The following is a 27,816-nucleotide window of genomic DNA, read 5'->3' on the forward strand; positions in this document are numbered from 1 at the left end:
ATTTTATGATTTGAAGAACTGGTGATGTGGTATAAATGTACAAATGCTTATGAAATGAAGAAGTTAAGTAGTGATATTCTACAATCTAAGCTTCTACAAGCATCAGCATGACATACCATGGAGTTCATGGCAAAGTGGCTGTGTTGAGTCTGGAGTTCCACAGCGTGCTGGTAGCTCACACCGATCTCTGTGTGGCTCTGAAGAAACAATTCCTTATTGTGACTGATCCAGTCAAACATCTACAGAGAGATGACAACAGAAAGTCATTTATTGCATATGATTCTGCTCCATTCCTTTATGAAGCTTACACACCACTAAGTTTGGGGGTTTGTTATTACTTTGACGGCATGCAGAATTAATCAAACACACAGACTAACATATGACAACTAAGGAAAGGTAACAGAATGACAAACGTGAAAAAATCTTAAGAATTTTTATCAACAAATGATAAGGAACCCATTTAGATAAAAATGTTAATATGCATGGATGAATTCTGTGTTTCTGTGATTCCCTTGTTGATATGCTGCTCTAAAGCACAGGTATCAGTTATAGAAACATTTTTGGAGGATTTATGCTGTCTAGAACATATTGTTAACACAGTCTTCATCATAAATGCCTTTTTTGTCAATGTCAGAGTTTGCTGTTCTCACCTGAAACATCATATAGGCTATGTACAGTTACAAGAAAAACTATGTGATCTCGTTAGGGTTTACCATAAAATATTTCATTTTTCTCTGCCATTAAAGATCAGATGAAATGTTGAAGATGAAAAAAAAAAGAAAACATGGTTCTAAATTATAAATTCTATAAGCTGACTTCTACAAAAATTCTTCTACCTGGAGTCCAATCAATAAGATGATTTATAAATTGTGTTGCCAATTATTGCAAAATGCATTCTAAATCTTATACTTTTGCAAACATACATATTTTATACATTAAAGCGTCATGTGTTGCATTAATTAATACATAAACCTGCTTTAATTAAAATATCAAAATGCAACATAATGAATAATACACAAACATGCAAATACCAAAGTCATTCAAATTCTATCCACATGTTTCACCATCATTGCCTCTGAGTAAACAATATATCCTTCAATACCGAAGAACTGTCCTAAATAAATGTTTAATTAGAGCTGCAAATGAACTGCTCTTGTAATCAAGATAAGAGCTGAGAGATAGCATAAATGATAATGACTGCTTGCATTCATTTTACAAGGGATGGTTTAATCTAATAGGTCTGGGCTCGTTCTGAGAAGTTGGATAGAGGTATTAATTCGCAGAATGACTGCTCGCTCTTAGCCTTTTGACATAAGAAGGCCTGGCACATTGACAGACAAATGATGTTCAATCATTTATACCCATCTCGAGTGAAAGGTTGTGTGTCTGGTAGCTAAAAATAAACACCTGCACTCTGAGCGAAATTAAATCATCAACGGAAAGCACTTATGAGTCCTCAGCATCAGACGGGACCCTGTGAGCGGCCCCTCCGGCCCATCATCTTATGTCTGAACATTTATCTCAAATTCACTGCTATCATAAAGTGGCAAGAGTTAGTGTGAGGTCACACTTTTAACCCTATAAAGCCTACAGTATCAAACTAATTTCCAAGGCCTTTTTTTTTATTATTTTTTTTATTATTTTATTTAGCAATGAAAGGGCATTTAAGTTTAATTTAAAATTCTGGCTTTGAAATCTTTTAATGATTTTTTAAAGAACAACTTTTATAATTGTTAGTAATATTTCAAGATGAACATTCCTGGACTAAAGTTACTTTTTCCATTTATCCATACTTCACCCTTCACAATTTTTAGATTAACATATTTTCAGATCAGCGTTTAAAACACACACACACACACACACACACACACACACACACACACACACACACACACATTTGCAATCTAAATGCATTGGTAAAAAGTTAAATAAACCAAGGTTTTGGGAAAAGTTCTTGGGTAAAGCATAAACTTACATAACTGCATTTTCCCCTATTGTCCACTTTTACTACTTTTTTACTTTTACTTATTTTTACTACTTATTTTTTAATTACTCACTCATTCACTTCCTTATTCACTCACTCACTGAGTTACTTGATCATTCACTAAATTACTCACACACTGAATTACTCATTCACTCCCAATTCAAACACTAAATTACTTACTCATTCACTGGGTTACTCACTCACTTACTTATTCACTCACTGAATTACTTACCCATTCACTCACTCACTCACTCACTCACTCACTCACTCACTCACTCACTCACTCACTCACTCACTCACTCACTCACTCACTCATAATGCCATAAATAGTCAACTCATACTAGGTTAAACCAGTGCTGACTCACCTTCTCTGCATCTTGTTCAAACAATCGGAGCTGGAAACACTGATCCAGCTTCAGTTTTCTTAGGTGCCATATCTGGTGCAGGTGCTGTCTGGTGCTGTGGAGTTTATCCAGAAGACTGGCAATCTTAGGAACCACACTCTGGAAGTCGGCACTTCCAGAAATACAGTTCCTCCCTGAGAAGCCATCACTGGAGCGGATGCACTGCAAGAGTCTCTGGCCCTCGTGGTCCAGTTCTTCCACTGGAGCCTTCATCACCTTCTTCTTCAGCTGAGTGTGCTCATCAATGAGTCTCCGAGATCCTTCCACATCCACCGGGAACTCTTTCTTAGCCAGAATCTCCTGCAGATCTTCCAGACGGGAGAGAAGGTGAACAGCACTGGCCAGGAACTCCTCAAGAGCGACCCTGAGCTCAAGCCATTCTTCATGATTATATTCTAGAGATCCCTCAAAGTCATCCGTTAACTGAGATGGGTCCACAATTTTGGTCAACCCGTCCACTGATACCATGCTAGTCTGTTAGCGGGAAGGTAGAAACAGACATGTCAGTTTAGGGTGAAAGTAAGGACAGCCAGCCTCTTGTTTGATGTGAGTCATAAATGAAATATAGAATGGAAACATGAAGTCAGATATTTTATCAGCTAAATCAACACATTAACTGTCTGTAGTAGGTTTACGAATAGAGAGAGAGACATAGAGTAGTAGACTAGACAGCTACTTAATAATTGCATTTTTACCTCAAAAGTAAACTTGGCACTGCCAAAGTTGGTCTTCTGTTTCTGCCAGAAGTTGTCTGGTTTGATGATAAGAGCGATGCAGATCTCAGCTGGAAATGCTTCCTGCAGGGTCTTCAGTAACGGCTTTATCAGATCCCACTTAGAACCACGCATATCAATAATCACAGTGAAACCCCTCTTACACACATCCTCACTGAAACAGACAAAGAAGGAGAGATTTCCATAAATGTGTGCAACAATTATTCAGCATCGCGATAATTCAGGCGGGCCACGTCAATCAAGCTGGCATCAGCCGACAGTGAGCTGTTCCTGACGTGTACCTGTCCAGCATTGACACCTATCACAAGCAGTCTATTTAAATTACCATTCTTCTATCACATCTCTGCTTACAATTAAATGATCACATCACTGCTTGCAAATCAAACTGTTGCAGAACATCTGAAATCTACATCTAAGATAAGTAAATGCTCTTTTAATCCATATCGCTGTGTTTATTGCCTGGTCTGCTAATTGTAAAAAAAAAAATAATAATAATTATATATATATATATATCTATATATATATATATATATATATATATATATATATATATATATATATATTGTCACGGGAGGAGCACACGACAGACACAGTGGGCGTGGCGTCAGGCCTCGGAGAGGCTTTTATTAACAGAAATCATAAAATAACACAGGGAATAAAAGTGGCCAAAGGGGGAAAGTGTCCAAAATAACAGGGAATCTGGTGTCCTCGTCGTGCTGCGGGGTTTGTGTAGGTCGGGCAGTGTTCATCGAGGAAGGGTCCAGGCAAGGGGCGGAGTCCGGCGGCCGCACGCGCTCCCCTCCTTAGTCCGGGGCGCGAGGGGCGGCGGCTTCTCCTAGCGGCCGCGTCTCTCTCGTTGGCCGCGGCGCTGGTAGGGGATGGACGGCCTGGCATCCTGGCCCGTCGGCCGTGTATACGGGTGCGGTTCCCATCCGGATCGCGGGTCCGGCAACTCACGTCTTGGTGGCGCGGGAGTCCCTCAATGCACCCTTCCTGGACCCACGAGGACACCAGTGTGCATGCACGGGGAAGAGACCGGTCTCCTGAGGAGAGGCGTGTTGGGCTTTTAAACAGTGGCGGTGATGAGGCTCCATTTCCTTCAGGTGTGCCCCATCACACGCCGCCAGCCCTGACTCGTCCAGCGCCCTTCCTCTCACACACCCACTCCAGTCGGGAGCCTGGTGAAGGGCGGCGATTTAGGACGGGGTGCCGGTGACAATCAGGGAGGAGGCAGCTGACTCGTCACATTCCCCCTCCCAAGCGACATCCCCGTCACCAGGGTGCCACCCACACGGGAGTGCTACCATCCTCAACCAGGCTCCAAACGGTCGGAGTGGGCGGGGCTTCCTCTCCGGGCGGTCTTCCCTCTCGCAGCGCACCGGAACAGGGACTGAGAAACCGGGTTTTAGTGACAGCCTCAACCAACCACAGGGTAAAATGACAATAACGGAAGTCACTTACCCCTTTTGTGGCTGGGAAGCTGTCCCCAGTTTTCCTCCGTCCCAGTCCGGGTTCTCACGAACGTTTGCAAGCGAGAGGGAGTGATGTCACCAGACGTTTCCCAACTGCGCTGTCTAGGCTCCGCCTTGCCCGCATTCTCCACCAGTGTCACGGGAGGAGCACACGACAGACACAGTGGGCGTGGCGTCAGGCCTCGGAGAGGCTTTTATTAACAGAAATCATAAAATAACACAGGGAATAAAAGTGGCCAAAGGGGGAAAGTGTCCAAAATAACAGGGAATCTGGTGTCCTCGTCGTGCTGCGGGGTTTGTGTAGGTCGGGCAGTGTTCATCGAGGAAGGGTCCAGGCAAGGGGCGGAGTCCGGCGGCCGCACGCGCTCCCCTCCTTGGTCCGGGGCGCGAGGGGCGGCGGCTTCTCCTAGCGGCCGCGTCTCTCTCGTTGGCCGCGGTGCTGGTAGGGGATGGACGGCCCGGCATCCTGGCCCGTCGGCTGTGTATACGGGTGCGGTTCCCATCCGGATCGCGGGTCCGGCAGCTCACGTCTTGGTGGCGCGGGAGTCCCTCAACGCACCCTTCCTGGACCCACGAGGACACCAGTGTGCATGCACGGGGAAGAGACCGGTCTCCTGAGGAGAAGCGCGTTGGGCTTTTAAACAGTGGCGGTGATGAGGCTCCATTTCCTTCAGGTGTGCCCCATCACACGCCGCCAGCCCTGACTCGTCCAGCGCCCCTCCTCTCACACACCCACTCCAGTCGGGAGCCTGGTGAATGGCGGCGATTTAGGACGGGGTGCCGGTGACAATCAGGGAGGAGGCAGCTGACTCGTCACAATATATATATATATATATATATATATATATATATATATATATATATATGATGTTAACAGTTTGCATTATTTGCAGGAGCGAAATATTTAGCATATTTGCATTTACGCATCTGTGTTCATACACCTGGAGCAACACGCAGTCTAGATCATGTAATCGCTCTGAGGACGCGCTGATAGTTAAGGCCATGAGAACAGGTTTAAATGAAACAAGCATTCTCGTGTAGGCGTTTCAGCTGGGGTTTTGTTGTATTTAACGGCGTAGTTGCAATATCACGGTTGTTTATTTCTAAGGTTGATGTTTTCATTAACTGTGTGAGTGTGCGGTTGATTTCAGCTGCACGCAGCGTCAGAAGCACGTGTTTAACGCTCTATGGCTTCTATACATATAAGAACTTAATATCAATGACAGTCATTCAAAGTATTTCCGCAGGGTGTATACTTCTCTTGACGGACTGCCACCCACAATTATACAATTTACAGCATTAATGCATATAACATGCTCCTTGTGTCACCACTAGGGGTCGTGTGCTTCCCCTTTTACAATCACATATTTGCTTTAAGCATTTTAAACAACATGCTTGTTGCATATCCTTGATTGCCTAACTTGGGGTGACACTTCCCCCTCAATGCAATGTAATAGCATGTTAGACACTGAAATTGGTAAAATATACAAACTGCCACAGTATTAGACTGCTGATGGTAGGGGTGTATGCTTTCCACCTATATTCAAATATTTGTATAAGCAGCTTAAGCTGCTTCCGGCTTTGCTACCATTCGGACGTTCTAGCTTACTGCTCTGCGCTTTGCTTCTTATTTCTGTACTTTTTTATAATTTTTCTAAGATTTTTACTTCAAGAGATCAGCACAGTGCTCAAACAACAGATTTTTGGCACAAACGCTAAAACTAAAAACATTGGGACTGGAATAATACTACAAAAAGAAGACTTTGTCTCCCACTGCTAACAGCTTACATTCCTGTGACGGGATAACAACTGCCTACCAAACAGAAGAGAGAGAAAATGCCTCCTGTTGGATCTACTTGTTGCATGAACTGCTGCAAACTTCTACAAAGGATTGTGATTCTTGAAACAAAGTTACTTTCTGGACTTCCAAAACAGACGGAACACTTAGCAGACCGTCGTCATGGACCCCCTCAGCATACAGCCGGTGAGTCCCATGAATCTTCTGAATCTCAACAGTTTATACCAAGTGTAGAGGAACAAGCCAAAACTGATCGCCACTCTAATCGATGGCACAAACAGGGAGCGAGACCCAAAGGAACACGAGACATCAGATTGTCATGATCTTCTCGTATTGCTGCCATTAGCTTCCTCTACGCCAGATTCGACTATGACAAGGCTTGTAAATACTGGTATTCTACAAACCCCTACACATCTTGAGAACAGATTTCAAGCATTTATGAATGCGGGTGAGGAATCCCCAAATGTATTTAAACATGGATCTGATCAGCCAGCAGCTAACACCGCTACTAACAGGCGCTCAAGGACGAGCAGACAGCGGCTTTCAGCTCAGAGCGCAGCCGAGCCAAGGACTCTGATAGTGGGTGACTCTGTTATCAGAAACATCCGTAGCAGGACTACAACAACATGCTGCCTTCCTCAAGCAACAGTCTCTGATGTGAACAAGGAACTTCAGAACATTCTGATGAAGCACAAGACTACAAATCGAATCATCATCCATGTGGGAAAGAATGATATTCGGAAAGAGCAGTCAGAACTCCTTAAGAAGGACTTCAGTGAACTCTTTGAAACACTTTGAAGACTCAAAGTTCAGTCGTTCATCAGTGGACCACTCCCAGCAAGGGGAACAAATATGTTTTCACGGTTGCTTGGGCTGAACACATGGCTACAAAGATCTTGTAATATAAAAGGAGTAAATTTCATCGACAACTTCAATCTTTTCTGGGGCCATAGACAATTGTTTAAACCAGATGGCCTCCACCCAAACAAACTTGGTGCCAGAGTGCTTAAGGACAATATCTACTTCTCCCTCCGTCATCCTTCAGCAGAGTGTGTCAATCCATTCAGCACACACACACCGGGTCCGAGTCATCATGTGGTTGACATATCCCGCAAGGACACTGATAACACCATGCAGCCAAAACAATCACTGCTGATGGACACTATCCCTGCTGAGCCCTGCCAACAGAGCTCCTCACAGACAGACTGTGATGTATCAAAACAGCTACAAGATTCAGCACCCAGGGATGACTTTCTGGAAAACAGCCAGGGAAGCCAGGACAACACATCACAGCCACCGGAAACACCAGAGACACAGCCCATCTCACCAGACACATTATCACTCTCTCCAGCATCTCCACTTCTGTGCTTCTCACAGAAAATGGAGGAATTGGTGTATGCTGGGACTAAACTCTCTCACTCATTTGCTGCTAGCCCCCAGATATCAACAAAAAAACGGCGGGCCCCCCAACAACCAAAGACTGTGGGCCATGTTCCTGTGAGAGCTCTCCGACCGCTGCCACAACGCCAGGGCCCAAACTCTCTATCTGCTGAAGGTGAACCAAAAACAACTGATAGCAGCTCTCAGTGATATGTGTCGGGTCCCCGTTATAATAGCAGCAACATTCACAAATGCTTACAGAACAAGCGGGAACCCAGTGTGCCTGTAGCTTTCTCTATTTCAGTTTTATCACGTGATAGAAAATCTAAGGCCATCTCAAGCCGAAGGGCAAACTCATCTAATCTGCGGCCTATTATGCATCAAACTAAGATTGATATAAAGACACAAAGCACTGCCATCAAGTTAGCACTTTTAAACATTCGCTCACTAAAAAAATAAATCATTTCTAATCAATGACTTTATAACCACAAACAATTTGGATTTTATGTTTCTAAACGAAACATGGCTAGAAGACAGCTGCAGTGCAACAATCCTAAATGAAGCAGCCCCTCCTAACTTCACTTACATGAGTGTTTGCAGGACTGTTAGAAGAGGTGGGGGTGTAGCTGCTCTATTTAAAGATGTCTATCAATGCAAGCAAGTGTCATTTGGTCAGTACTTGTCTTTCGAATATCTAGGGATTGTGCTGAAAGGTGCTCCACGCATTCTGTTTATTATTATTTACAGGCCTCCAAAATACTCTTCAGCATTTGTTGAAGAGATCACAGAAATGTTATCAATGATTTCCTCAGAGTTTGACTGTTTTGCAATAGCAGGGGATTTTAATATTCACATAGATAATGCAGAAAACAAAACTACAAAAGAAATGATAACGGTTTTAAACACTTTTGACCTGATTCAGCATGTGCATGGACCCACACACAAAGGTGGACACACTCTGGATCTAATCATCAGTAGGGGTCTAAACATTTCATCCATTGTTATTAAGGACGTAGCACTATCTGATCACTTCTGTATTTTCTTTGATATATTGATCTCTGCTACCACTGAATCTAGATCTGTCTCTGTCAGAAGGAGATGCATAAACGAGAACACACGTGTACTATTTACGGAGGCTATATCTTTAACACCAAGCATTTCTGCAGACTCTGTTGATATTCTCCTTGATTCCTTCAACTCAAAAGTTAAGAATTTTAGTGATGATATTGCTCCAATAATAGTCAGTAAGAAAACAAACAGACAGAAATCAGTTTGGAGAAGATCAACAGCAGTTCAGACTATGAAAAGACAATGCAGAAAAGCAGAGAGGATGTGGCGGAAGACAAAACTTGAAATTCACTATAGCATCTATAAAGACAGCCTTCATGCTTATAATGTTAAACTAGCCACAGATAGACAGAACTTCTTCTCAAACCTTATAAACAGTAACTTAAATAACACTCGTACTCTTTTTGCCACTGTTGAGAGACTGACAAACCCCCCAAGTCAGATTCCCAGTGAAATGCTCTCAGACAGCAAATGCAATGAGTTTGCTTCCTTCTTTTCTGAGAAGATCATTAATATCAGGAAGGCGATTAGCACATCCTCAAGTAATGCAGAGGTCAGACAGATTCGGCCACAATATCAAAAAGATACTATGTCTATTTTTGAAACAATTGATAGCAAAATTCTGGAAGACATAGTGCAGCACCTAAAATCATCAACCTGCTGTCTTGACACACTTCCCACATCTTTTTTCAAAAGTGTGCTTAACTGCTTAGAAGCAGATCTTTTAGAAGTGGTGAATGCCTCACTTCTTTCTGGGACATTTCCAAACTCCCTAAAAACTGCAGTTGTTAAGCCCCTCCTGAAAAAGAGCAATCTTGATAACACAATTTTGAGCAATTTCAGACCAATATCTAATCTTCCTTTTATAGACAAAATTATAGAAAAGGTAGTTTTTAATCAGATGAACAAATACTTAAACTCAAATGGATACCTGGACAATTTTCAATCTGGTTTTCGGCGGCATCACAGCACAGAGACAGCACTCATTAAGATAATAAATGATATTCGCTTAAATTGCGACTCTGGCAAAATATCGGTGCTGGTATTGCTAGATCTCAGTGCTGCGTTTGACACTGTCGATCATAACATACTACTAGAGAGACTGGAAAACTGGGTCGGACTTTCTGGGATGGTACTCAAATGGTTCAGGTCATATTTAGAAGGGAGAGGCTATTATGTGAGTCTAGGAGAGCATAAGTCTAAGTGGACGTCCATGACATGCGGAGTCCCACAAGGCTCAATTCTTGCACCGCTCTTGTTTAGCCTGTATATGCTTCCACTGAGTCAAATAATGAGAAATAACCAAATTGCCTATCACAGCTATGCTGATGATACCCAGATTTACCTAGCCTTATCTCCAAATGACTACAGCCCCATTGACTCCCTCTGCAAATGCATTGATGAAATTAATAGTTGGATGTGCCAGAACTTTCTTCAGTTAAACAAGGAAAAAACTGAAGTCATTGCATTTGGAAACAAAGATGAAGTTCTAAAGGTGAATGCATACCTTGACTCTAGGGGTCATACAACTAAAAAACAAGTCAGGAATCTTGGTGTGATTCTGGACACAGACCTTAGTTTCAGTAGTCATGTCAAAGCAGTAACTAAATCAGCATACTATCATTTAAAAAACATTGCAAGAATTAGATGTTTTGTTTCCAGTCAAGACTTGGAGAAACTTGTTCATGCCTTTATCACTAGTAGGGTGGACTATTGTAATGGGCTCCTCACTGGCCTTCCCAAAAAGACCATTAGACAGCTGCAGCTCATCCAGAACGCTGCTGCCAGGATTCTGACTAGAACCAGAAAATCTGAGCATATCACACCAGTCCTCAGGTCCTTACACTGGCTTCCAGTTACATTTAGGATTGATTTTAAAATACTTTTACTCATATATAAGTCACTGCATGACCTAGGACCGAAATATATTTCAGATATGCTCACTGAATATAAACCTAACAGAGCACTCAGATCACTAGGATCGAGTCAGTTAGAAATACCAAAGGTTCACACAAAACAAGGGGAGTCCGCCTTTAGTTACTATGCTGCCCGCAGTTGGAATCAGCTTCCAGAAGAGATCAGATGTGCTAAAACACTAGTCACATTTAAATCTAGACTTAAAACCCATCTGTTTAGTTGTGCATTTATTGAATGAGCACTGTGCTATGTCCGAACTGATTGCACTATATCTTCACTGTTTTATTTTATATAAAATCAATTTCTAACTGTTTTTAAATTGATTTTAAGTAAATGTTTTAATAATTTTAAAAGTTTTAAAATTGCTTGTTTTATTTTTATTTTTTTCTTATTTTTCATGATTATTTTACTTTCTTTGATGTAAAGCACTTTGAATTACCATTGTGTATGAAATGTGCTATATAAATAAACTTGCCTTGCCTTGCCTTGCCTTAAGCAACATGCTTGTTGCATGCTCCCTTACTGAGTTGGGGCGATGCTTCCCCCATAAATATAGTATTAAGCCAACATTTCCCATCACTGACCATTTAATTTTTGGCATATGGTTGTTTTGGAGGTTTGTCTTGCTGCTCTCCCCGCTCTGCCTAAGCATGGCTGCATGGACAGGTGTAAGAAGGGTTGCCCAGAACATGACCATACCGCCAACACTAACTGTATGCAATACAATTGTAATAAATATACTTGAGGAAAATGGTCCTGATTGAAATTAAGTAATTATTAGTCTACCAGACTGATTTCGGGGTCCTAAGCAAATAACAGGTATGGGGTTTATTTACCCCTTTTACCCCATCTGTGGGATAGTGTTTTTTTTTTTTTTTTTTTGTTAATTAAAATTATTTAATTTACAACTATTTTAATAAAAACTAAACATTTAATTTTAAATACACTATTTAATACACTAAGGGAAAATAGCATATTTCCTTAGTGATAGATGCTATTAACACTAAGCGCAAATAGCTATAGATAAAACATTTTTGGCAAAAGGTGGATTCGAACCCAGGTCGATCGTGTCAAAATGAATATGTCACAGTTTTTACCATCTGCTCCACTTGGTGGACAGAGTTAGTGTAATAAGCTTCAGCCAACAAGGTGGACTATTTGTACTTAGTGTAAATAGACACTCCAATTATTGAAATTCTAAATGGATTACGTAAAGCCAAGAAAGAGAGGAAAGAGCACTCCCTTTATAATTACTAAAAACTGTCATCAACTTCAGATCTATATAATCAGTGAAGAACTGTACACTACACACTGCATCTCTTTTTTTCATTGTGTTTACACATTTTTTGTTACATTGCTACATTTACGTGACCCTCATAATGCAATTATAATGGGATTTTGGCAATATTATGATTTAAAAGGCGTGTAAATACCTTAATCTCATATTTACCACTCTGACCAAAGTGCGCATGTGCTCAAATGTACATGGATATGTCTGTAGTCATGTTTTGTATTTGATGTAAGTGACCAGCAGCACGCCTAATGTATGATTTATCAATTGTGCTGTGGTGTATGTGAATAATGGCATTAAAAATTACCTTAGCGAATAATCAGAATAATGCAAATTGCATATAAACAGGATTGAAAAGGTTTGATTGTGTCATGTACAGTAAGTCATTCATCTAATTTGGGGAAATAATCGCATAACTGGTGCACAGGTAAACAAAGTCAGTTAGATAATTTGTGAATGCCTAGAACTTTAAAATTCTTGCGTTTTGGTTAAGTCTGTCTCAGTCCGTGTATATAACCACATTAATGTTTTCAAGCAGTATAGCATTTTTTTGAACGGATTATGACATGATCATGAAAACTTGAAATGGTCCTGAAATCTTTTCAAATGCCAAACTTTGTCTTCCAGGAACTTATAGAAAATGCTGAGAGCGTGGGACACTTTTGATGAGTATTCCTGTCTGACTCGTATTAAATGAGTCACTTGACCCAGAGAAAAGGACGATGATTAAGAGCTAGTGTGTCCTTCAGACCATAAAGTACTGCACATTTGGCCTCATTACAGCATTAAGCCACTTTGGTACTTGAATTTCCATATAAATACTATCACTCAAGAGTCTCCTCTACCAAATATCATCTTGGAGCACAACAGGGTGATTTGTTTAGACACCATTTAAAATTTTCCTGGAGGATTGTTCTCATCATTTTAAGTGGAAACAGCATGACTTCTATTTCTGGCTCATGCTTTTGAGGTAGCAGACAGAAACTGGAAGATAAAAATAACCCACTAGTGCTTCAGTGACGGTAAAATTAACAACACAGAGATTTCTGTGCACCTCAAAGAGGGAAATATAGATGACAGAAAGTCAGTAAAAACGCTGTATGATTAGGAACTACATAACTCAAGAAAAACAAAGAACTTGCACATTCACAAAGTGCCATCATATATACGGCCACAATGTACCAATTTGCTTCTTTGTGACTCATGAACATGTTTAAACTAAACTAATGAGGGACCAAACTAGTTAATCTGGGTCACGAATCACCAAAAACGAGGCAACAAACTACTACAATGTGGCCATGATTTAACTAAAATACTGAAAAAATAATTAGTAAAACATGGACATAAATTAATTTTATAAATAAACAAATTATTAATTTATGGCCATTACATCAATTTTATTACCTGCATGTTATGATTTCTAAATCATATTTATTGATTTATTGATTGTTCTTTTGCATACTTTGCAATTTTATCCATGTTTTAGATTTCCAGTATTACATTTGGTCAATTGTCCAGGAGCTTGCTTAATTGTTCATTTAATCAAGAAAAACCACTTTTACTCACAATTGTGGTTAATTTCAAATCCAGTTTAGCTGCTAATAAACCCACTGTTCCAAACCCATATCACTTTGTTTTATTTGTTGTTTTTTATTAGTTTAAACCACTTGTTCAAAGTATCCTTTCAAACATCTTTTAAAACATCTCCTTTTGTGATCCACAGACAGAAGAAAGATAGTCATACAAGTTTGAAACGACATGATGGTGAGTTAATGATGACAGAATACTCATTTTAAGGCAAACATGAATGCAGACAAGGATCAAAAGAGCGTGTCACAAACACTATATCATTTTCCAGCGCAGGAAGCACCAGCCATGAATCATAGCCTGAAGGGGGGTTAGCAAGCGGACTCAATAACATTGATTTTCCCTCTTCACCAAACCAGCAGCATGCACTGCTTTACACTGATCCATCTGACACTGATGATGCAAGCGCTACTCCCGAGTGGAAATCGAACTGGGCCGGGACTGTGTCTACTGTGATATTTATACATCCATAATGGATGTGGATGAAATGTTCTTCTTGCTAATGAGGATCTGTTTTGGTTGACAGAATGGAAGGTCCAGTTAATGCAAAGGGGGGAGGAAAAATGCTTTGGAAACACATTAAGGCAGACCCTCTTACAATAAACACACGTTCAAGACACTTAACCACATCACGTCATGACAGGGTAACTGATACCTCTCAGTGAACCAGCATTGATCTTTTCATGCAGTTTAAAGCTGTTTTGCGTTAAAGAGCAGCTGAAGGGGACAGAAGCTCAGATGCCTGTGGGCACCGACACATCAAAACACTGTGAGGTCTGATGATGAATCATGGCTTGTGGGAAAGGCTTAAAGAGATGGGGCTCTCCCTCCCTTCAGGTTCTTTCTCTCTTTCTCCTAATTAAACTCGCATTAAGTCCATCTTTGTTCACTGCTTAGCTCACAGCTTTGATGCTGACTTCTGAGGGCAGTGACAGCATTGATCAGTGGCCCAGTGAGGTCAGCTGCATTTACAACACCAGCCACACACACACACACACACACACACACACAGGAATGAAAACAAAACTGGCACAATACCAGTCCTGACAATGTAATGCAAAGGATCCAGTTGATCCAAATGCGCTAAGAGGATATTTCAATTAACATTGCAGGTATACACCCAACTAGCACACTTTTACAACTCTTAAAACCCTTGACAGATCACAGCAGTAAGGCTCTGGAAAACACAAGCCCATCAATGTTTAGATCACTTAATCGCCATGTTTTTCATGATTACTTGAGAATGATCTTTTTTAAAGATGTAAAAGGTATCATTGAAATCGATGACTTTTCAAGGATTTAAGGTTGTCAATAATTATTTACAGGCTGCAGTTTAGATCATTTTAAAAGATTTTCATAAAAAAATGTTCCAACCAATGACTACTGCTATTAATAATTTTAAACAAACAAACAAACATTTTCAATTAAATATTTTTCATAAATATTTCATCTTTTATATATATATATATATATATATATATATATATATATATATATATATATATATATATATATATATATATATATTAATTTAATTAGATACGAATGAATGAATAAATAAATAAATACTGTAAATGCCTTTGAAATCCATGACTTCAAGGCCTATACATTTACATTATGGTTTAAATTATTAGGTTGCCCATATGTTTAAAGACTGCAATTTTTATGAATGTATTTAAGAACCTGAAAACACTGTACACATTCTTTTGGTAAAAGTACACTACATAATATGAGCTCATTAAAATGGCATGCATAATAATTAATTATAGAAGTCGTGTATAGAGTGTCTAGAATCTTGAGTTATGCAATTCAGTTTCCAGTTTTGCAAACACAACTTTTCACCTTGGGAATATAATGCTTGTTCTTGAATAATTATTTCTGTGAGGAGCTTAGAGAACAAAACCACAGTAAGGCAGAGTTTAATCAAATTCCTGTGCTGTGAATATATTACTCTGTGATCCTTTAATAAGATACTTATTTCAGACTGATATTACACTATGCTGTATGATTCTTGTAATGCTATTACTGATCACAGGAGAGGAGAGCAGAGACCTGTTTACACAGTGTTTAGACACATGGACATCCATAATACTCATGTCTGCTTGGCAGTTTGTTTAATCCTCACATTAACATTAAGCTGACCTGGGCACAGTGGACAGGTACGTCACGAGTCGTCTCAGGTCCTCTTGCTTTATTCGGTCATGGTTACTCCTGGCAGGAAAGGTCAGGATGGGGCCACCTCTCTTATCACGACCTCCTGCATACAAAAATAAATAAATACATAAATAGTTCAACTGTCACGGAACGCTCGACAACGCCTCCTCCTGGTTTCACCAGATACCTCTCTCCTGGGTATTAGGACTGCTTTGCCTATTACTCAACTCTGCTCATTATCTCCTGATTAATCTCCTTATCATTGCATGATTATCACCTGTGTATCCTCAGCTCCCCTTTATCTGGACTGCTCTGCTGATTGTTCATTTGTGAAGTCTTGATTTACCCTAACTCTGCCTCTAGCTTGTTTCTCGTGTTTGTTCTTGTGATTTTGACTTGGACTCAAATCTCGTTTGTGAACCTAAGCTGTCAGCCCTTTGACCCACGCCTGTTTGAGTTACGATTCTTGGATTGCCCTTACCTGTCTGCTGTTTTGAGTAATTTATACTAGCCTTGCCTAGTCTCCTTGAGTTCTATGACTGTCTATCTCTGCTGGCTTACCTGTGTTAATAAAATACTGCAGATGGATCCGACCGCCTCAGCCTCTTCGTCACATCAACCTTGCATTGCATATACAGTCACAATTCTGGGTCAGGAAGTAACAACTATGAATCACCATGTATTTATGGTTATAAGGAGATTACCTGAAGTCCCAGAGTGACACATTGCATATATTTTAATTTAAATAGTAAAATGTACATTTACAAAAATGAGATGAAATGGGATGAAAATGTATAATTCAACATGTTTGCGTTCTCTCGTTCTCTTCCTCTGACAAAGTTAAATAAGTCTTAGAAGATAGCATATAAAGAGTTTTCTGTGGCTAGCTTTACTATTATTACTACTGCTCATCTTCTATACATATACTGTGTGTGCTACAGAAATGAATAACCCTTCTAATCAAGTGAGTTTTGAGGGAAGGCAAGGAGAGAGAAGATTAGGTCATGAAAATGGTGGGGATAAAGGGGGGGTAGAGAACAGGATCCATGATAGAAATGTGTATTAGAGATGAAGGACGAAGGCAAAAAAACAGCCAGAGATTATGCTGACAAATCAACACTGCACTTCTAGAGACTCATCCCTGTTTTCTCCCAAAATAAAGTGTCTTGAACACTTTTTTTGAAACTGATTTCATTCATAACTCGTATAAAACTCATTTTAGCAGTTTCAAATCATTAAACGGGTCATATAAAATTATTTGTGTATTTTGTGTAATATAATGTGTTTATGTGGTGTAAGGTTTTAAAAAACGTACTTGGTTCCGAACATAACCTCGGTTCCCTGAGATACTGAACGAGTACTGCGTATGGGGGAAAATCTCCTTTTTTCCTCGATACTGAAGCCTTTTCAATAACGCAGTGCAACTGCGCTGCCATTGGTTTAATCTGTAAACTTTTTTAAACCAATGACAGCGTTGCGTAGCTACGCAAGCCTGTGGCGATGCAGCGCGCCAAAGCTCGCTAAAATTGGTGGGGTGAATGGCTATATAAGCAGGCAATCGCCAGAGGAAATCAGGTCATACGACTGAAGCGTCGACACTGAAGCCGCAGCCTCGTGGCACGGCATATAACGCAGTACTCGTTCAGTATCTCAGGGAACCAAGGTTTCGTTTGTAACCGAGTACGTTCCCTTTCGATACTTCATTCATATTGCGTATGGGGAACGAATTCAACCGCGCCGTGCCACGGTAGGGAACGACAAGACTTATCTTGAAGAGGATAAGTGAGAGGGCCAGAGCCATCGAACCCTTGACGTTACACTGCTAAGAGGGAGCTAGCTCCCTGGAGGTGGTATGATGACGGAGTCTGCTAGAGGCCGTCGTATCAAACCGAAAGAACCCGAGCATGCAAGGTCGGGATATCCAAGTTATAGAATCTGACAAAAGTGGACGGCGAGGACCAGCCGGCCGCCTCACAGATGTCCTTGATTGAGACACCACTAGACCAGGCCTATGAAGAGGCCATCCCTCTAGTAGAGTGGGCTCTTACTCCTATGGGGCACTCAAGGCCCATAGAGGAGTAACATAGAGCGATAGCTTCAACTATCCAACGCGAGAGGCGTTGCTTTGAGACCGAAGACCCCTTGGTGCGGCCACCAAAGCAGACAAAAAGCTGGTCAGATTGCCTGAACGGCTGTGACCGCTCAATGTTTATCCTCAAAGCCTTCACTGGGCAGAGTAAATCCAGCTCTTGCTCACCTGACAACGGAGGCAGAGCTGAGAGGGAAATCACCTGTGCTCTGAATGGCATCAAGAGCACTTTAGGGATGTAGCTATGCCTGGGTTTTAAAATGACCTTTGAGTCATTGGGCCCAAACTCAAGACATGCAGGGCTCACCGAGAGGGCCTGCAAATCGCCAACATGCTTGACCGATGCTAGAGCAAGTAGCAGAGCGGTTTTGAACGTTAGACCTTCGAGTGTGGAAGGGGTGAGACCATTGTCTAGACGCTCTTGGAGAAATGACAGTATCGGAGATACGTCACACTCAACAGGGTCTTCGTTTTGTGCTTAGCCCCAGTCAACGAAGACTGACCATTTCTGGTCTGCCCTCGCACAGAGCACCCCAACCCAGGTTGGACACATCTGTTGAGAGCACCGTCCTTCTGGAAACCGCCTGTAGGGGTACTCCACGTCTGAACCAAACAGGGTTCATCCAAGGCTCCAGGGCTGCTAGACAGGCCTGGTTGACCTTGATGCGAAAGCGGCCATGCCGCCAAGCATGAGGTGGGAACCGGAGTTTCAGCCAGTATTGCAGGGGCCGAATTCTTAGGAGGCCGAGCTGTAAAACTGGGGAGGCAGAAGCCATCAGCCCTAGCATCCTCTGAAAGAACTTCAGAGGGAAACAGGCTTTGTTCCTGACGGAGGCCATGAGCTGCTGAAGTACCAGGGCGCGCTCTGGTGATATAACCGCCCTCATATTGACTGAGTCGAAAACTGCTCCCAGTAACATAATACGTTGGCTGGGGAGCAGAGAGCTCTTGGCGAAATTCACCCTGAGTCCTAGGCACTCTAAGTGGCTCAGGAGCACGGATCTGTTGTGGTCTAGATCGGTTCGTGACTGGGCTAGAATGAGCCAGTCGTCGAGATAGTTCAGAATGCGGATTCCCATCTTTCTCAGAGGGGAAACGCCTCGTTCATGCACTTCTTGAAAGTGCGGGGAACTAGAGACAGCCCAAAGGGAAGGACTGTATATTTGTAAGCCACACCCTCGAACGCGAATCTCAATCTGCTGAGTTTGAATTTAGAGGGCGTCGGGTCCAGCACAATCCTTTGCCCAGTGCCCTGACATCTAGGCGGTTTAGCATGCCTAGTGGGGCAAGCTGGGTGCTGCTCCTTATGGGGTCGCCGCCTGGGGGGTAGAAGGGACAGATTTGCTCTGGTGATGAGTCGGTGCAGTCCTGGGGCGACTCGGGCAGAGGTGTAGCGCTTGGGCAGGAAGTGTCGCATGTCCTGGGACGACTTCTGTGCTGCAGTGAAGCGCTCTGTAAACCTTTCTACGGCTGGCCCGAAGAGACCAGATGGAGAGACTAGGGCATCGAGAAAGGTCACTTTGTCTCTCTCCTTAATCTCTGTTAGGTTGAGCCAGAGGTGGCGCTCCAGCGCAACCAGGTTGGCCATGGATCGTCCGATGGCCTGGGCCGTGGCTTTCATGGTGTGCAGGGCCAAATCTGTGGTGCTGCGGAGGTCACGAAAAGCAGGTTCACTAGGGCTAGACTCATCCAGGGAACGGAGAAGCTTTGCCTGGAACACTTGCAATATGGCCATGGTGTGTAGTTCTGAACGGCTTGGCCCACAGAAGGGGGGCAGAGGTGAGCAGCCATGGCCTCGTCCAATTGCTCATAGCCCTTCTCCTGAGCGCCGTCTACTGAGCTGAGAGCTGCAGAGGAAGTGTGTAGACAGGCCGAGTAGGGGGCGCGCCACGAATTTGTCAGCTCATCATAAACCTCAGGGAAGAACGGGTCAGAGCGCTGGCGGAGGGCCTGGCGGCGTCCTGGCAGGTACCACTCGTGCAGCCTGCTGTGTGTCGGCTCTTCAGGGGAGGGCCCACTCCAGATGGAGTTCCTCAACAGCCTTGGAGAGGATGCAGAGAAGCTCGGCATCCATCCCAGCTCTGGCGCCTGGCGTTTCATTAAAGAAAGCGATCCGCGAGCACAGAGAGGCGAGACTCATGCTCTCACAAAAGCAGCATGAGGTCTCAGTGAGTACAGCCTCAGCGTGGGGTTTACCCAGGCAGAAAACACACTCACCATGGCCGTCATCATCATGCAGAGGGGCTCGGCATGTGCCACAGCTGTGGCGCGGCATGGCCGCTGCCGTTAAAATGGCGTTAGAAACGCTCTTTTAGAGCGGTGAAAACCGCTGGAAAAAGCTCTTTTGTGATCGCCGGATGGCGGCAGGAGATCGCTGAGAAGCGGCCGGAAGCGGGAAGCGGGTGGCCCGAGATCGGCGCTAAGAGCGGCTGTCTGCGAGAATGCCGGCACTGCAGGGCTCAGCTGGACCACTGCGGTGCCTCTTCGACGGCAAGCTCGTTCCAGGCGAAGGCGTTCAGCAAAGATCCAGCGAAGTGAAGTCGTCGCTGAAGGAATGATATGATTTCTTCTGGCGATTGCATTCTTATATAGCCATTTGCCCCGCCCATTTGGTGCTGCATCGCCACAGGCTCACGCAGCTACGCAGCACTGTCATTGGTTTAAAAAAGTTTACAGGTTAAACCAATGGCAGTGCAGTTGCACTGCGTTATTGAAAAAGCTTCAATATCGAGGAAAAAAGGAGCTTTTCCCCCAGACGCAGTATGAGAAAACTATCAAAAGGGAACACATTATTTTCCACATACTGTACATTATTGTTTCTCCTCTATGCCCCGCCTTTCTGAAACGCAGCGATTTTGACAAAGCTCATCATTCTGAAAAGCGAGGTGTGCTCTGATTGCCAACTTATCAATCAGGAGTCATGAAGTCGTGGCCTAGTGGTTAGAGAGTATGACTTCTAACCCTAAGGTTGTGGGTTTGAGTCTTGGGCTGGCAATACAATGACTTTGCCCTTGAGCAAGTCACCAAACCCCCAACTGCTCCCTGGGCAGCGCAGCATAAACGGCTGCCCACTGCTCCGTGTGTGTGTGTGTTCACTGCTGTGTATGTGCACTTTGGATGGGTTAAATGCAGAGAACGAATTCTGAGTATGGGTCACCATACTTGGCTGTATGTCATGTCAGTTTGTTGTGATTGACAGAATTCCTCAGTGTGTTATGGAAATGTTACAAAACAAAAACCCATCACAAATGAGGCATTGGTTGCATCCAGTGGGGACATAATTGCTCATTGTAATGAGTTATACTGTGTTTTTATGTATGTATATTTTAACCATAAAACCATGCATTTGTGATCAGAGAAATAACAAAAAAAACAGGAAACAGTCCTAGTCCTCTGTAAAATGTGCTGCACATGTCTGAATATTTCGGTTGAAATGTTTTGGAACAGTGTTTTAAATACAACTTAACCACTGATTTCTAGATGTGTCCTCTTTTGGAAGGCCAAACAAAGTAGTTTCGCTTTCACAACGAAACACACAGCGTCTCCATGGCATGGCGGCAGCGGCAACAATACTACAGCAAGAATCAAAGTTATGCCTTCTTTATTTGCAAGAACATTTGGGAGGCGTAATGCAAATCTTCCCACACAGTGACGTAGACGTGGGGGCGTGTTAAAATTTGCTGTTTTAGGAGGGCGTGGTTGACTCTTTTATAAAGAATATGTCTTGGATTTGAAACTTTAGTCTTTGCAACTTTATAGATCTTCTTTATGCACCAAGAGCTTGTAACACTCCAAAGAGAAAGGAAAAGTTGAAATAGCATCATATGACTGTATTAGGCATTTGATGGCTGATTTATCTCAAATTTTACAAGATTAACACAAGTCCCATCACATCAGCATCAGTTAATAACAGATTATATCATATCTGGACGCACTGTAGCTGGATGTACCATCAACACCAGAGCCAAATGAGGAAGGCCCAGTGTCAACCATCATTCATTTTCAAAATGTGTGAGTAAATAACAACAGAATGACATGCTCAAAACATCACACACATTTCACACTCACCTGATACAAATGCTATTTTTTCTCTCAAAACAAGAAGGACATCAGATGCTTTAATTCCTTCACTTCTGAAAGACCCTGAAAGAAAAAATGAGGTTATTTTCATTTGTAGTCTCATTATCACTCATTGCATTTCAATGTTAAACAGGAAATACACACAAAGTCCACATAGCTACGTCATTAAGGTTTCACAATTTATTTTTTGTTATTTATTTGTTTTTTTTTTATTATTATTTATATAAAAATCACTTCATATTAATTGACTTTCTAATAAAGTAATACATTGAAGGATAACCATTAGTGGTCTCCCAGTAGTTTGCATCATGGACGGTTTAGAATTATGTGATTAGTAAAATGGAAGAAATTATTTTTTTGTCTTGCATTACATGATTTAATCATTGCCAATTGAGTGCTGCCTTTTTCTTTCTTTTTTTTTTTTGTGAATTGGAATGTGTGCACAGGATTGTGGGTGATTGGAGAACACCAAGGATATGCTTGATGCAGCCTTCAAAGCAGGCAATGAAGAACGCAAAACGAAGGCTGCCTTACAAGGATCCTTCTGACTGAGACAACCTACGATATGTGGCCCTAATAGGATACTGCCTTTTGATTGAGAAGCAACCAAAACTGCATTAAGTATGTATAGCTCTGATTCTGAATGTTGATTGGTCAATTAAGTGTTCCAGCCATGCAAAAATACTAAATATAGTAACAGCTATGTTGTGAAACAGCTGTTAAACAGCCTGTTAAATATAAAGCCATTATAAAATATACAACAAACAGTGGTCTTTTTTCCCTCTAAGGGGATTCTAAGGGATTTTATCATGACCCCCACCACCTCCTCTCAGTCTGTACTTTTTAATCTTACTATCATAAAGCAGTCCTCAGAGAGAGAGACGATAAGATTCATCATAAACACTCAGGATCAAGCCATCTGAAGTGAGATGTCTCCTCAGTACTGTACTCCTCTCTATTTTACAGGAGTGGATCAATGCTGCTGATTCTTTGCATTAAAGACACACGAGCGACTCTGCTAATGAATGACTGCATTACAGAGGTTCAGAGAGTAACATGATCATACAAGAGTTGCTTCAGCTTTTAAAACCATTGCAGCATCCCAGCTTCAAAACATACATAACCAAGATATGCTGTTTCTTCAACAGGGAGTGGCAGTAAAATACTATAAGAAGATTATTAACTGATATTGACTAATTTCCACACAGTTCTCTGCACAAAACCATGTTATGACCTCAGAACAATTCCACCATAGTGCATGGTTTTCAAACTTATACATTTTGATGTTTGCATAACATATCCAGCTCGATATATGGCTTTTCTGACATAGTAAACTTGCTCTGTAGCTCACCTGGTACAGCACTGCACAATGTGGAGCACTTGGGTATGAATCACAATAAAAGAGTTTAAAGACATATAGAAGCTAAAATAGCATGGTTGATCTGTACAATAAAAGTCTGTACAATTTGAAATGTTTACGTTTTCTAAATTCTTAGTTTCTCTCTCAGCTTTTAAGGGCAGGACTAATAGACATGGACAAAAAGCCACAAAACTCCAGTTATTACATAATGCTCTCTTTAACAAATCTTTCTTGGCTCATTATTTGATCAAATAAATTGAAAGGTAAATCCAAATTTTAAACGTAAGGTGTGGAAAACTGCATTGAAATTGCAAAAATCCTTTTTTTAATGCACATGACTTTATACACTACTTTAACACTACTGTACTTTAGCACATGGCCCCTGATTGTGGAAAATGCTTGTTAAATCAGGTGGGAGTCATTAGAAAAGACATCTGTACTCTCTGTACCTCCAATAACAGGGTGAGTGGTGTTTGAGAGGTGGGATGAAAGAGTAAATTAGAAAATAAGGAGAAACACCGGAGGCACAGAGTGAGGGATGGACTGAGAGATGAGGAACAATAATTGGGCAGAAATGAGGGCTTGGATTACAGAAAGACAGCTCAGGCCGCTCTATCTCCAGTCCCATTAATATGAGAGGCAACATCAGCTGCGCTCAGCTCACACAAACACCTGCATTAGTTCTTAAACTGTCTGTCCAGTATTAAGGCGACTGGAGAATTGATGAAGGGCATAGGGGAAGTGCACTGTACCCCTCGCCCTCAGAGCAAGACATTGATATTTTCACAGCGCCTCAGTAATATTAACGTTTCGAGGAGCATAAATAATCTCTTGTGCATGTTTCTCACCTTGTTCTGTGGTGTTGATGAAGCTTAATGAACACCCTTAAACCGTATTCATCTTCTGCTCTATACAGTGTGTGCAGGTCCAACATAAATTAAGCCCATAAGTTAAAATCCACAACATGTTTTTGTAGTAAATTGTCCATTATCACAAAAATAACTAGGACCTGACTTTAATTTTGATCATCTTCACAGAAATAAGCTCTTAAAAAGGAAGTAGAATTTTAAAAGCACAGACACGCTGCTTGTATTTTGGATCAATTATTTAGTAAAGATGTGCTATTTGAGCTTTACATTTGCCTAAATTGTCCTTTTGAGTTTTGGGATACCTTTTAAAGTATACTGACATCATTTCAGTGGCTGGATTTTTCTCTGTGTAAGCAGAACTTTGTAATATGATCACACCATTAGCATTGAAATATGATGCAACTCTGTATATTGCTTTGGCTATACTTTTTAAATACTATATGTTCAACCTTTATGTGGTGATTGAAATTACGTCAATAAAGCTTAACGTAATCTTTAATTACACATGTAAATTCATATTAGTGAATCATTGTCCCCCGTGTGCCTGCATGGCATTTTATGTGTATTTTAGCATGTTCTCAAGACCATGTCACACTGAAACCCATTTCAAAGTTTTACCTCTCAACCACATTATCCATTGCATTCAAGAAATTCACAAACAGTTGATGAATAGTTTCAAACAAATCTTGGTAAAAAATGGCTTAAAAAACAAAATATGTTTGCAAATCTGACAGCACTGTAACATGACACAAGCCAGTTCAGCATCTCCATCAAGCATCACATCTTTGCCAAGGAGCTGGGAATAAGTGTTTCAGTGCATCACCCATACTGTACACATCACATTTTCTCAACAACAAATACAACTATTCAACAAATATTTGAGTTGGATTGTCTTTTTTGTAGCTCTTCCTGACATCATTCCCTTTTCACTTTAGTCTCTAGTACACTGAAAAGTAAACCGAATGCATAATTAAATTAGTTGAAAATGTGCTCAGAGAAGTTTAATACAGGACCCTACTGCATGTAACAGCTCAGACCCTGCAGAGAAGTTTGACGACTTCATTATATAAAAAGTGAATCAAGTGAATGTGACATCATCTGGCTTTGTGTCTTGAATAGGGCCTAATTTTCAGCTATTTAACAGACTGCATAGTTTGATCCTTTGTTAAGAGACAGCTGGCAAGTGCTGAATGAATGTTAGCAGGCTGCATCAAGCATTCACTGTCATCAGTGTTTTCAGCATGTATCGTGAAGAAAGAGCATTTCTTTAGGGCCGTCTACAGAACTGAGAAAGAAACCAGACAAGAAACCATTTGCTAATAAATTTGAGAATTAATTACAAAGAAATGGCATTGGATTATGTTGAAGTAGACAGACAAATACACTAGTATTTTAGTGTAAAATATACTCTGATAATCTTTGTTTTATATACAAATTTTGTTTATAATGTACCTGATGTACACTGTATTGTGTACATGTATTGTTGAGAAGATACGGGATGTTGGGTGGCTGTGTGTTTTTGTTTTAAGCTTTGGATCTTGTCTGTGTTCAGTAAATCTGTGCACTTGCGGCATGTATGAATTATAGCAGTGTAAGAAGATCTAGTGCGCAATGACCAAACCGTCTTGAGATTTGTCCTCACTGGAATCTACGTATTTGTTACTATGAGATAATGAGTCAACAATGACAGCAAACTTCTCATAAATACTAAAATAAAACAGTAGTAACACAGAAATCTTCCCGGACCCTGTCTCTGTTGTCAAGGACACCGTAACCCCCAGCAACACATCCACAAAGAAACCAGGTCAAACTCATCCCATCAAAAGAAGCTTTGGCCTGCTTTCTCCAGCGTGACTCTAGTACAGCTGAAACATTCGTTACAAGACAGACCAGAATTACAACACACACACACATTTAAACACTGATCTTCAGAGCAATCTTAGCATACAGCTTAATTTTAAATTATATTAAAGAATAAACGTCTCTAGGTTACGTATGTTTGAAATTTATTGTTTGAAATTTATTGTTGAGGATAACCCCTTGAGATGAAGCATCTCGTTTTCAAGGGGGTCCTCGATGTATGTAACCCTAGTTCCTCGAGGGAACGAGACGCTGCGTCAAAAGCGCTTTGGGGAACGCGCCCAGCGTGCGCGACTCTGAATATCGTGTGAAATCAGACCAATGGAAGAGCGTGACGTCACCGGCGGAGTGACGTAAGCGACCAGGAAGCTATAAAAGCACGTGCCACGCAGCTGGCATCAGCTTCGAGTACCAGCAAGCGCCGGCAGGGGTGCCGGGGGTATGGCTCCGAGACGCAGCGTCTCGTTCCCTCGAGGAACTAGGGTTACATACGTAACCTAGAGACGTTCCTCTTCAGGAACTCGAGCTGCATCAAAAGCGCTTTGGGGAACGAGTACCAACGCCGCCAGACTACCAAACCCCTGCCTAGTGTGTATCCGAAGAGCACAGCTTAGGTCAGGAGGACTGAAGCTCCTGGAGTGACTGGCATTTCTAGGCCATAGAATCTGACAAACGTGGAGGGCGTGGACCATCCCGCAGCGTTGCAGATGTCCAGCATGGATACACCTGCTAAGAAGGCCTTGGAGGCCGCCATACCCCGAGTAGAGTGAGCCTTGGCTCCCGACAGTGGGGGACGACCAGAGGACTCATAGGAAGCGTTGATAGCCTCGACTATCCAACGACTGATAGTCTGCTTAGAAGCAGGAAAACCCCTCTTGGGGGGACCGTAGCATACAAGCAATTGATCGGTCTTTCTCCACAGGGCAGCTCTGTGGACGTATGCGTCCAGCGCTCTAACTGGACACATACAATTTAGCTTCGCCTGGTCGGGCTCCCGAAAGGGAGGAGGACAGAAAGCCTGCAGTACGACAGGTTGTGGTGTAACAGAGGGAACCTTAGGAACATATCCCGCTCAAGGGTATATGAACGCTTTAGTCATGCCTGGTGCAAATTCAAGATAAGTAGGGGCCACAGAGAGGGCCTGAAGGTCTCCTACTCTCCGCAGAGAGGTGATAGCCAACAGAAAGGAGGTTTTAAGTGTAAGATGTCTGTCTGAGATATCTTGAATAGGTTCAAATGGGGGTCTGCACATTGCCTCTAACACCACAACCAGGTCCCACGGGGGAATACGGGACCGTACTGGAGGTTTCAGCCGCAGCACACCGCTGAGGAAACGTGTAACTAGGGGGTGTCTTCCCAAAGACTGGCCATCGAGAAGGGCGTGGTAGGCCGCAATAGCCGCCATGTAAACCTTCAGCGTGGAGTGGGTCAACCCTGCAGAGAGCCTCGCCTGTAGAAACTCCAGAACTGTACCAATCGGGCAGTTTGCTGGGTCTAGCTGGCGGTCTCTGCACCATGAGGTGAAGAGTTTCCACCTCAGGGCGTACAGTTTCCTCGTTGAGGGAGCTCTGGATTGGAGAAGGGTCTCAACAACCTCGGTTGAGAGACCGGCTGCTAAAAGTTGTACCCCCTCAGGGGCCACACCCACAGCTTCCACAACTCCGGGCGAGGGTGAATTATCGTACCCTGCGCCTGCGAGAGAAGGTCTGTCCTGATCGGTATCTCCCACGGAGAGCCGTCGAGGAGCGAGACTAGATCTGAGAACCATA

The 27,816-nt window shown here is 42.2% G+C and overlaps 1 protein-coding gene across 2 annotated transcripts in view; it reads right to left on the reverse strand.

The window, feature by feature from the left end:
• Positions 1–27,816, reverse strand: part of kalrna (kalirin RhoGEF kinase a) — a 205,455-nt gene that overhangs the window by 100,948 nt on the left and 76,691 nt on the right. For both annotated transcript variants that reach the window (XM_052606894.1, XM_052606893.1), the window contains exons 2-6: positions 21,947–22,021; positions 15,778–15,892; positions 3,084–3,276; positions 2,350–2,862; positions 117–239 (exon numbers count right to left, since the gene is read on the reverse strand). In XM_052606894.1, the coding sequence (XP_052462854.1) occupies positions 117–239; positions 2,350–2,862; positions 3,084–3,276; positions 15,778–15,892; positions 21,947–22,021 (1,019 nt within the window). The remainder of the gene's footprint in view (positions 1–116; positions 240–2,349; positions 2,863–3,083; positions 3,277–15,777; positions 15,893–21,946; positions 22,022–27,816) is intronic.

The sequence above is a fragment of the Carassius gibelio genome, chromosome A9, assembly GCF_023724105.1.
Source record: "Carassius gibelio isolate Cgi1373 ecotype wild population from Czech Republic chromosome A9, carGib1.2-hapl.c, whole genome shotgun sequence".
Lineage (NCBI taxonomy): Eukaryota > Metazoa > Chordata > Actinopteri > Cypriniformes > Cyprinidae > Carassius > Carassius gibelio.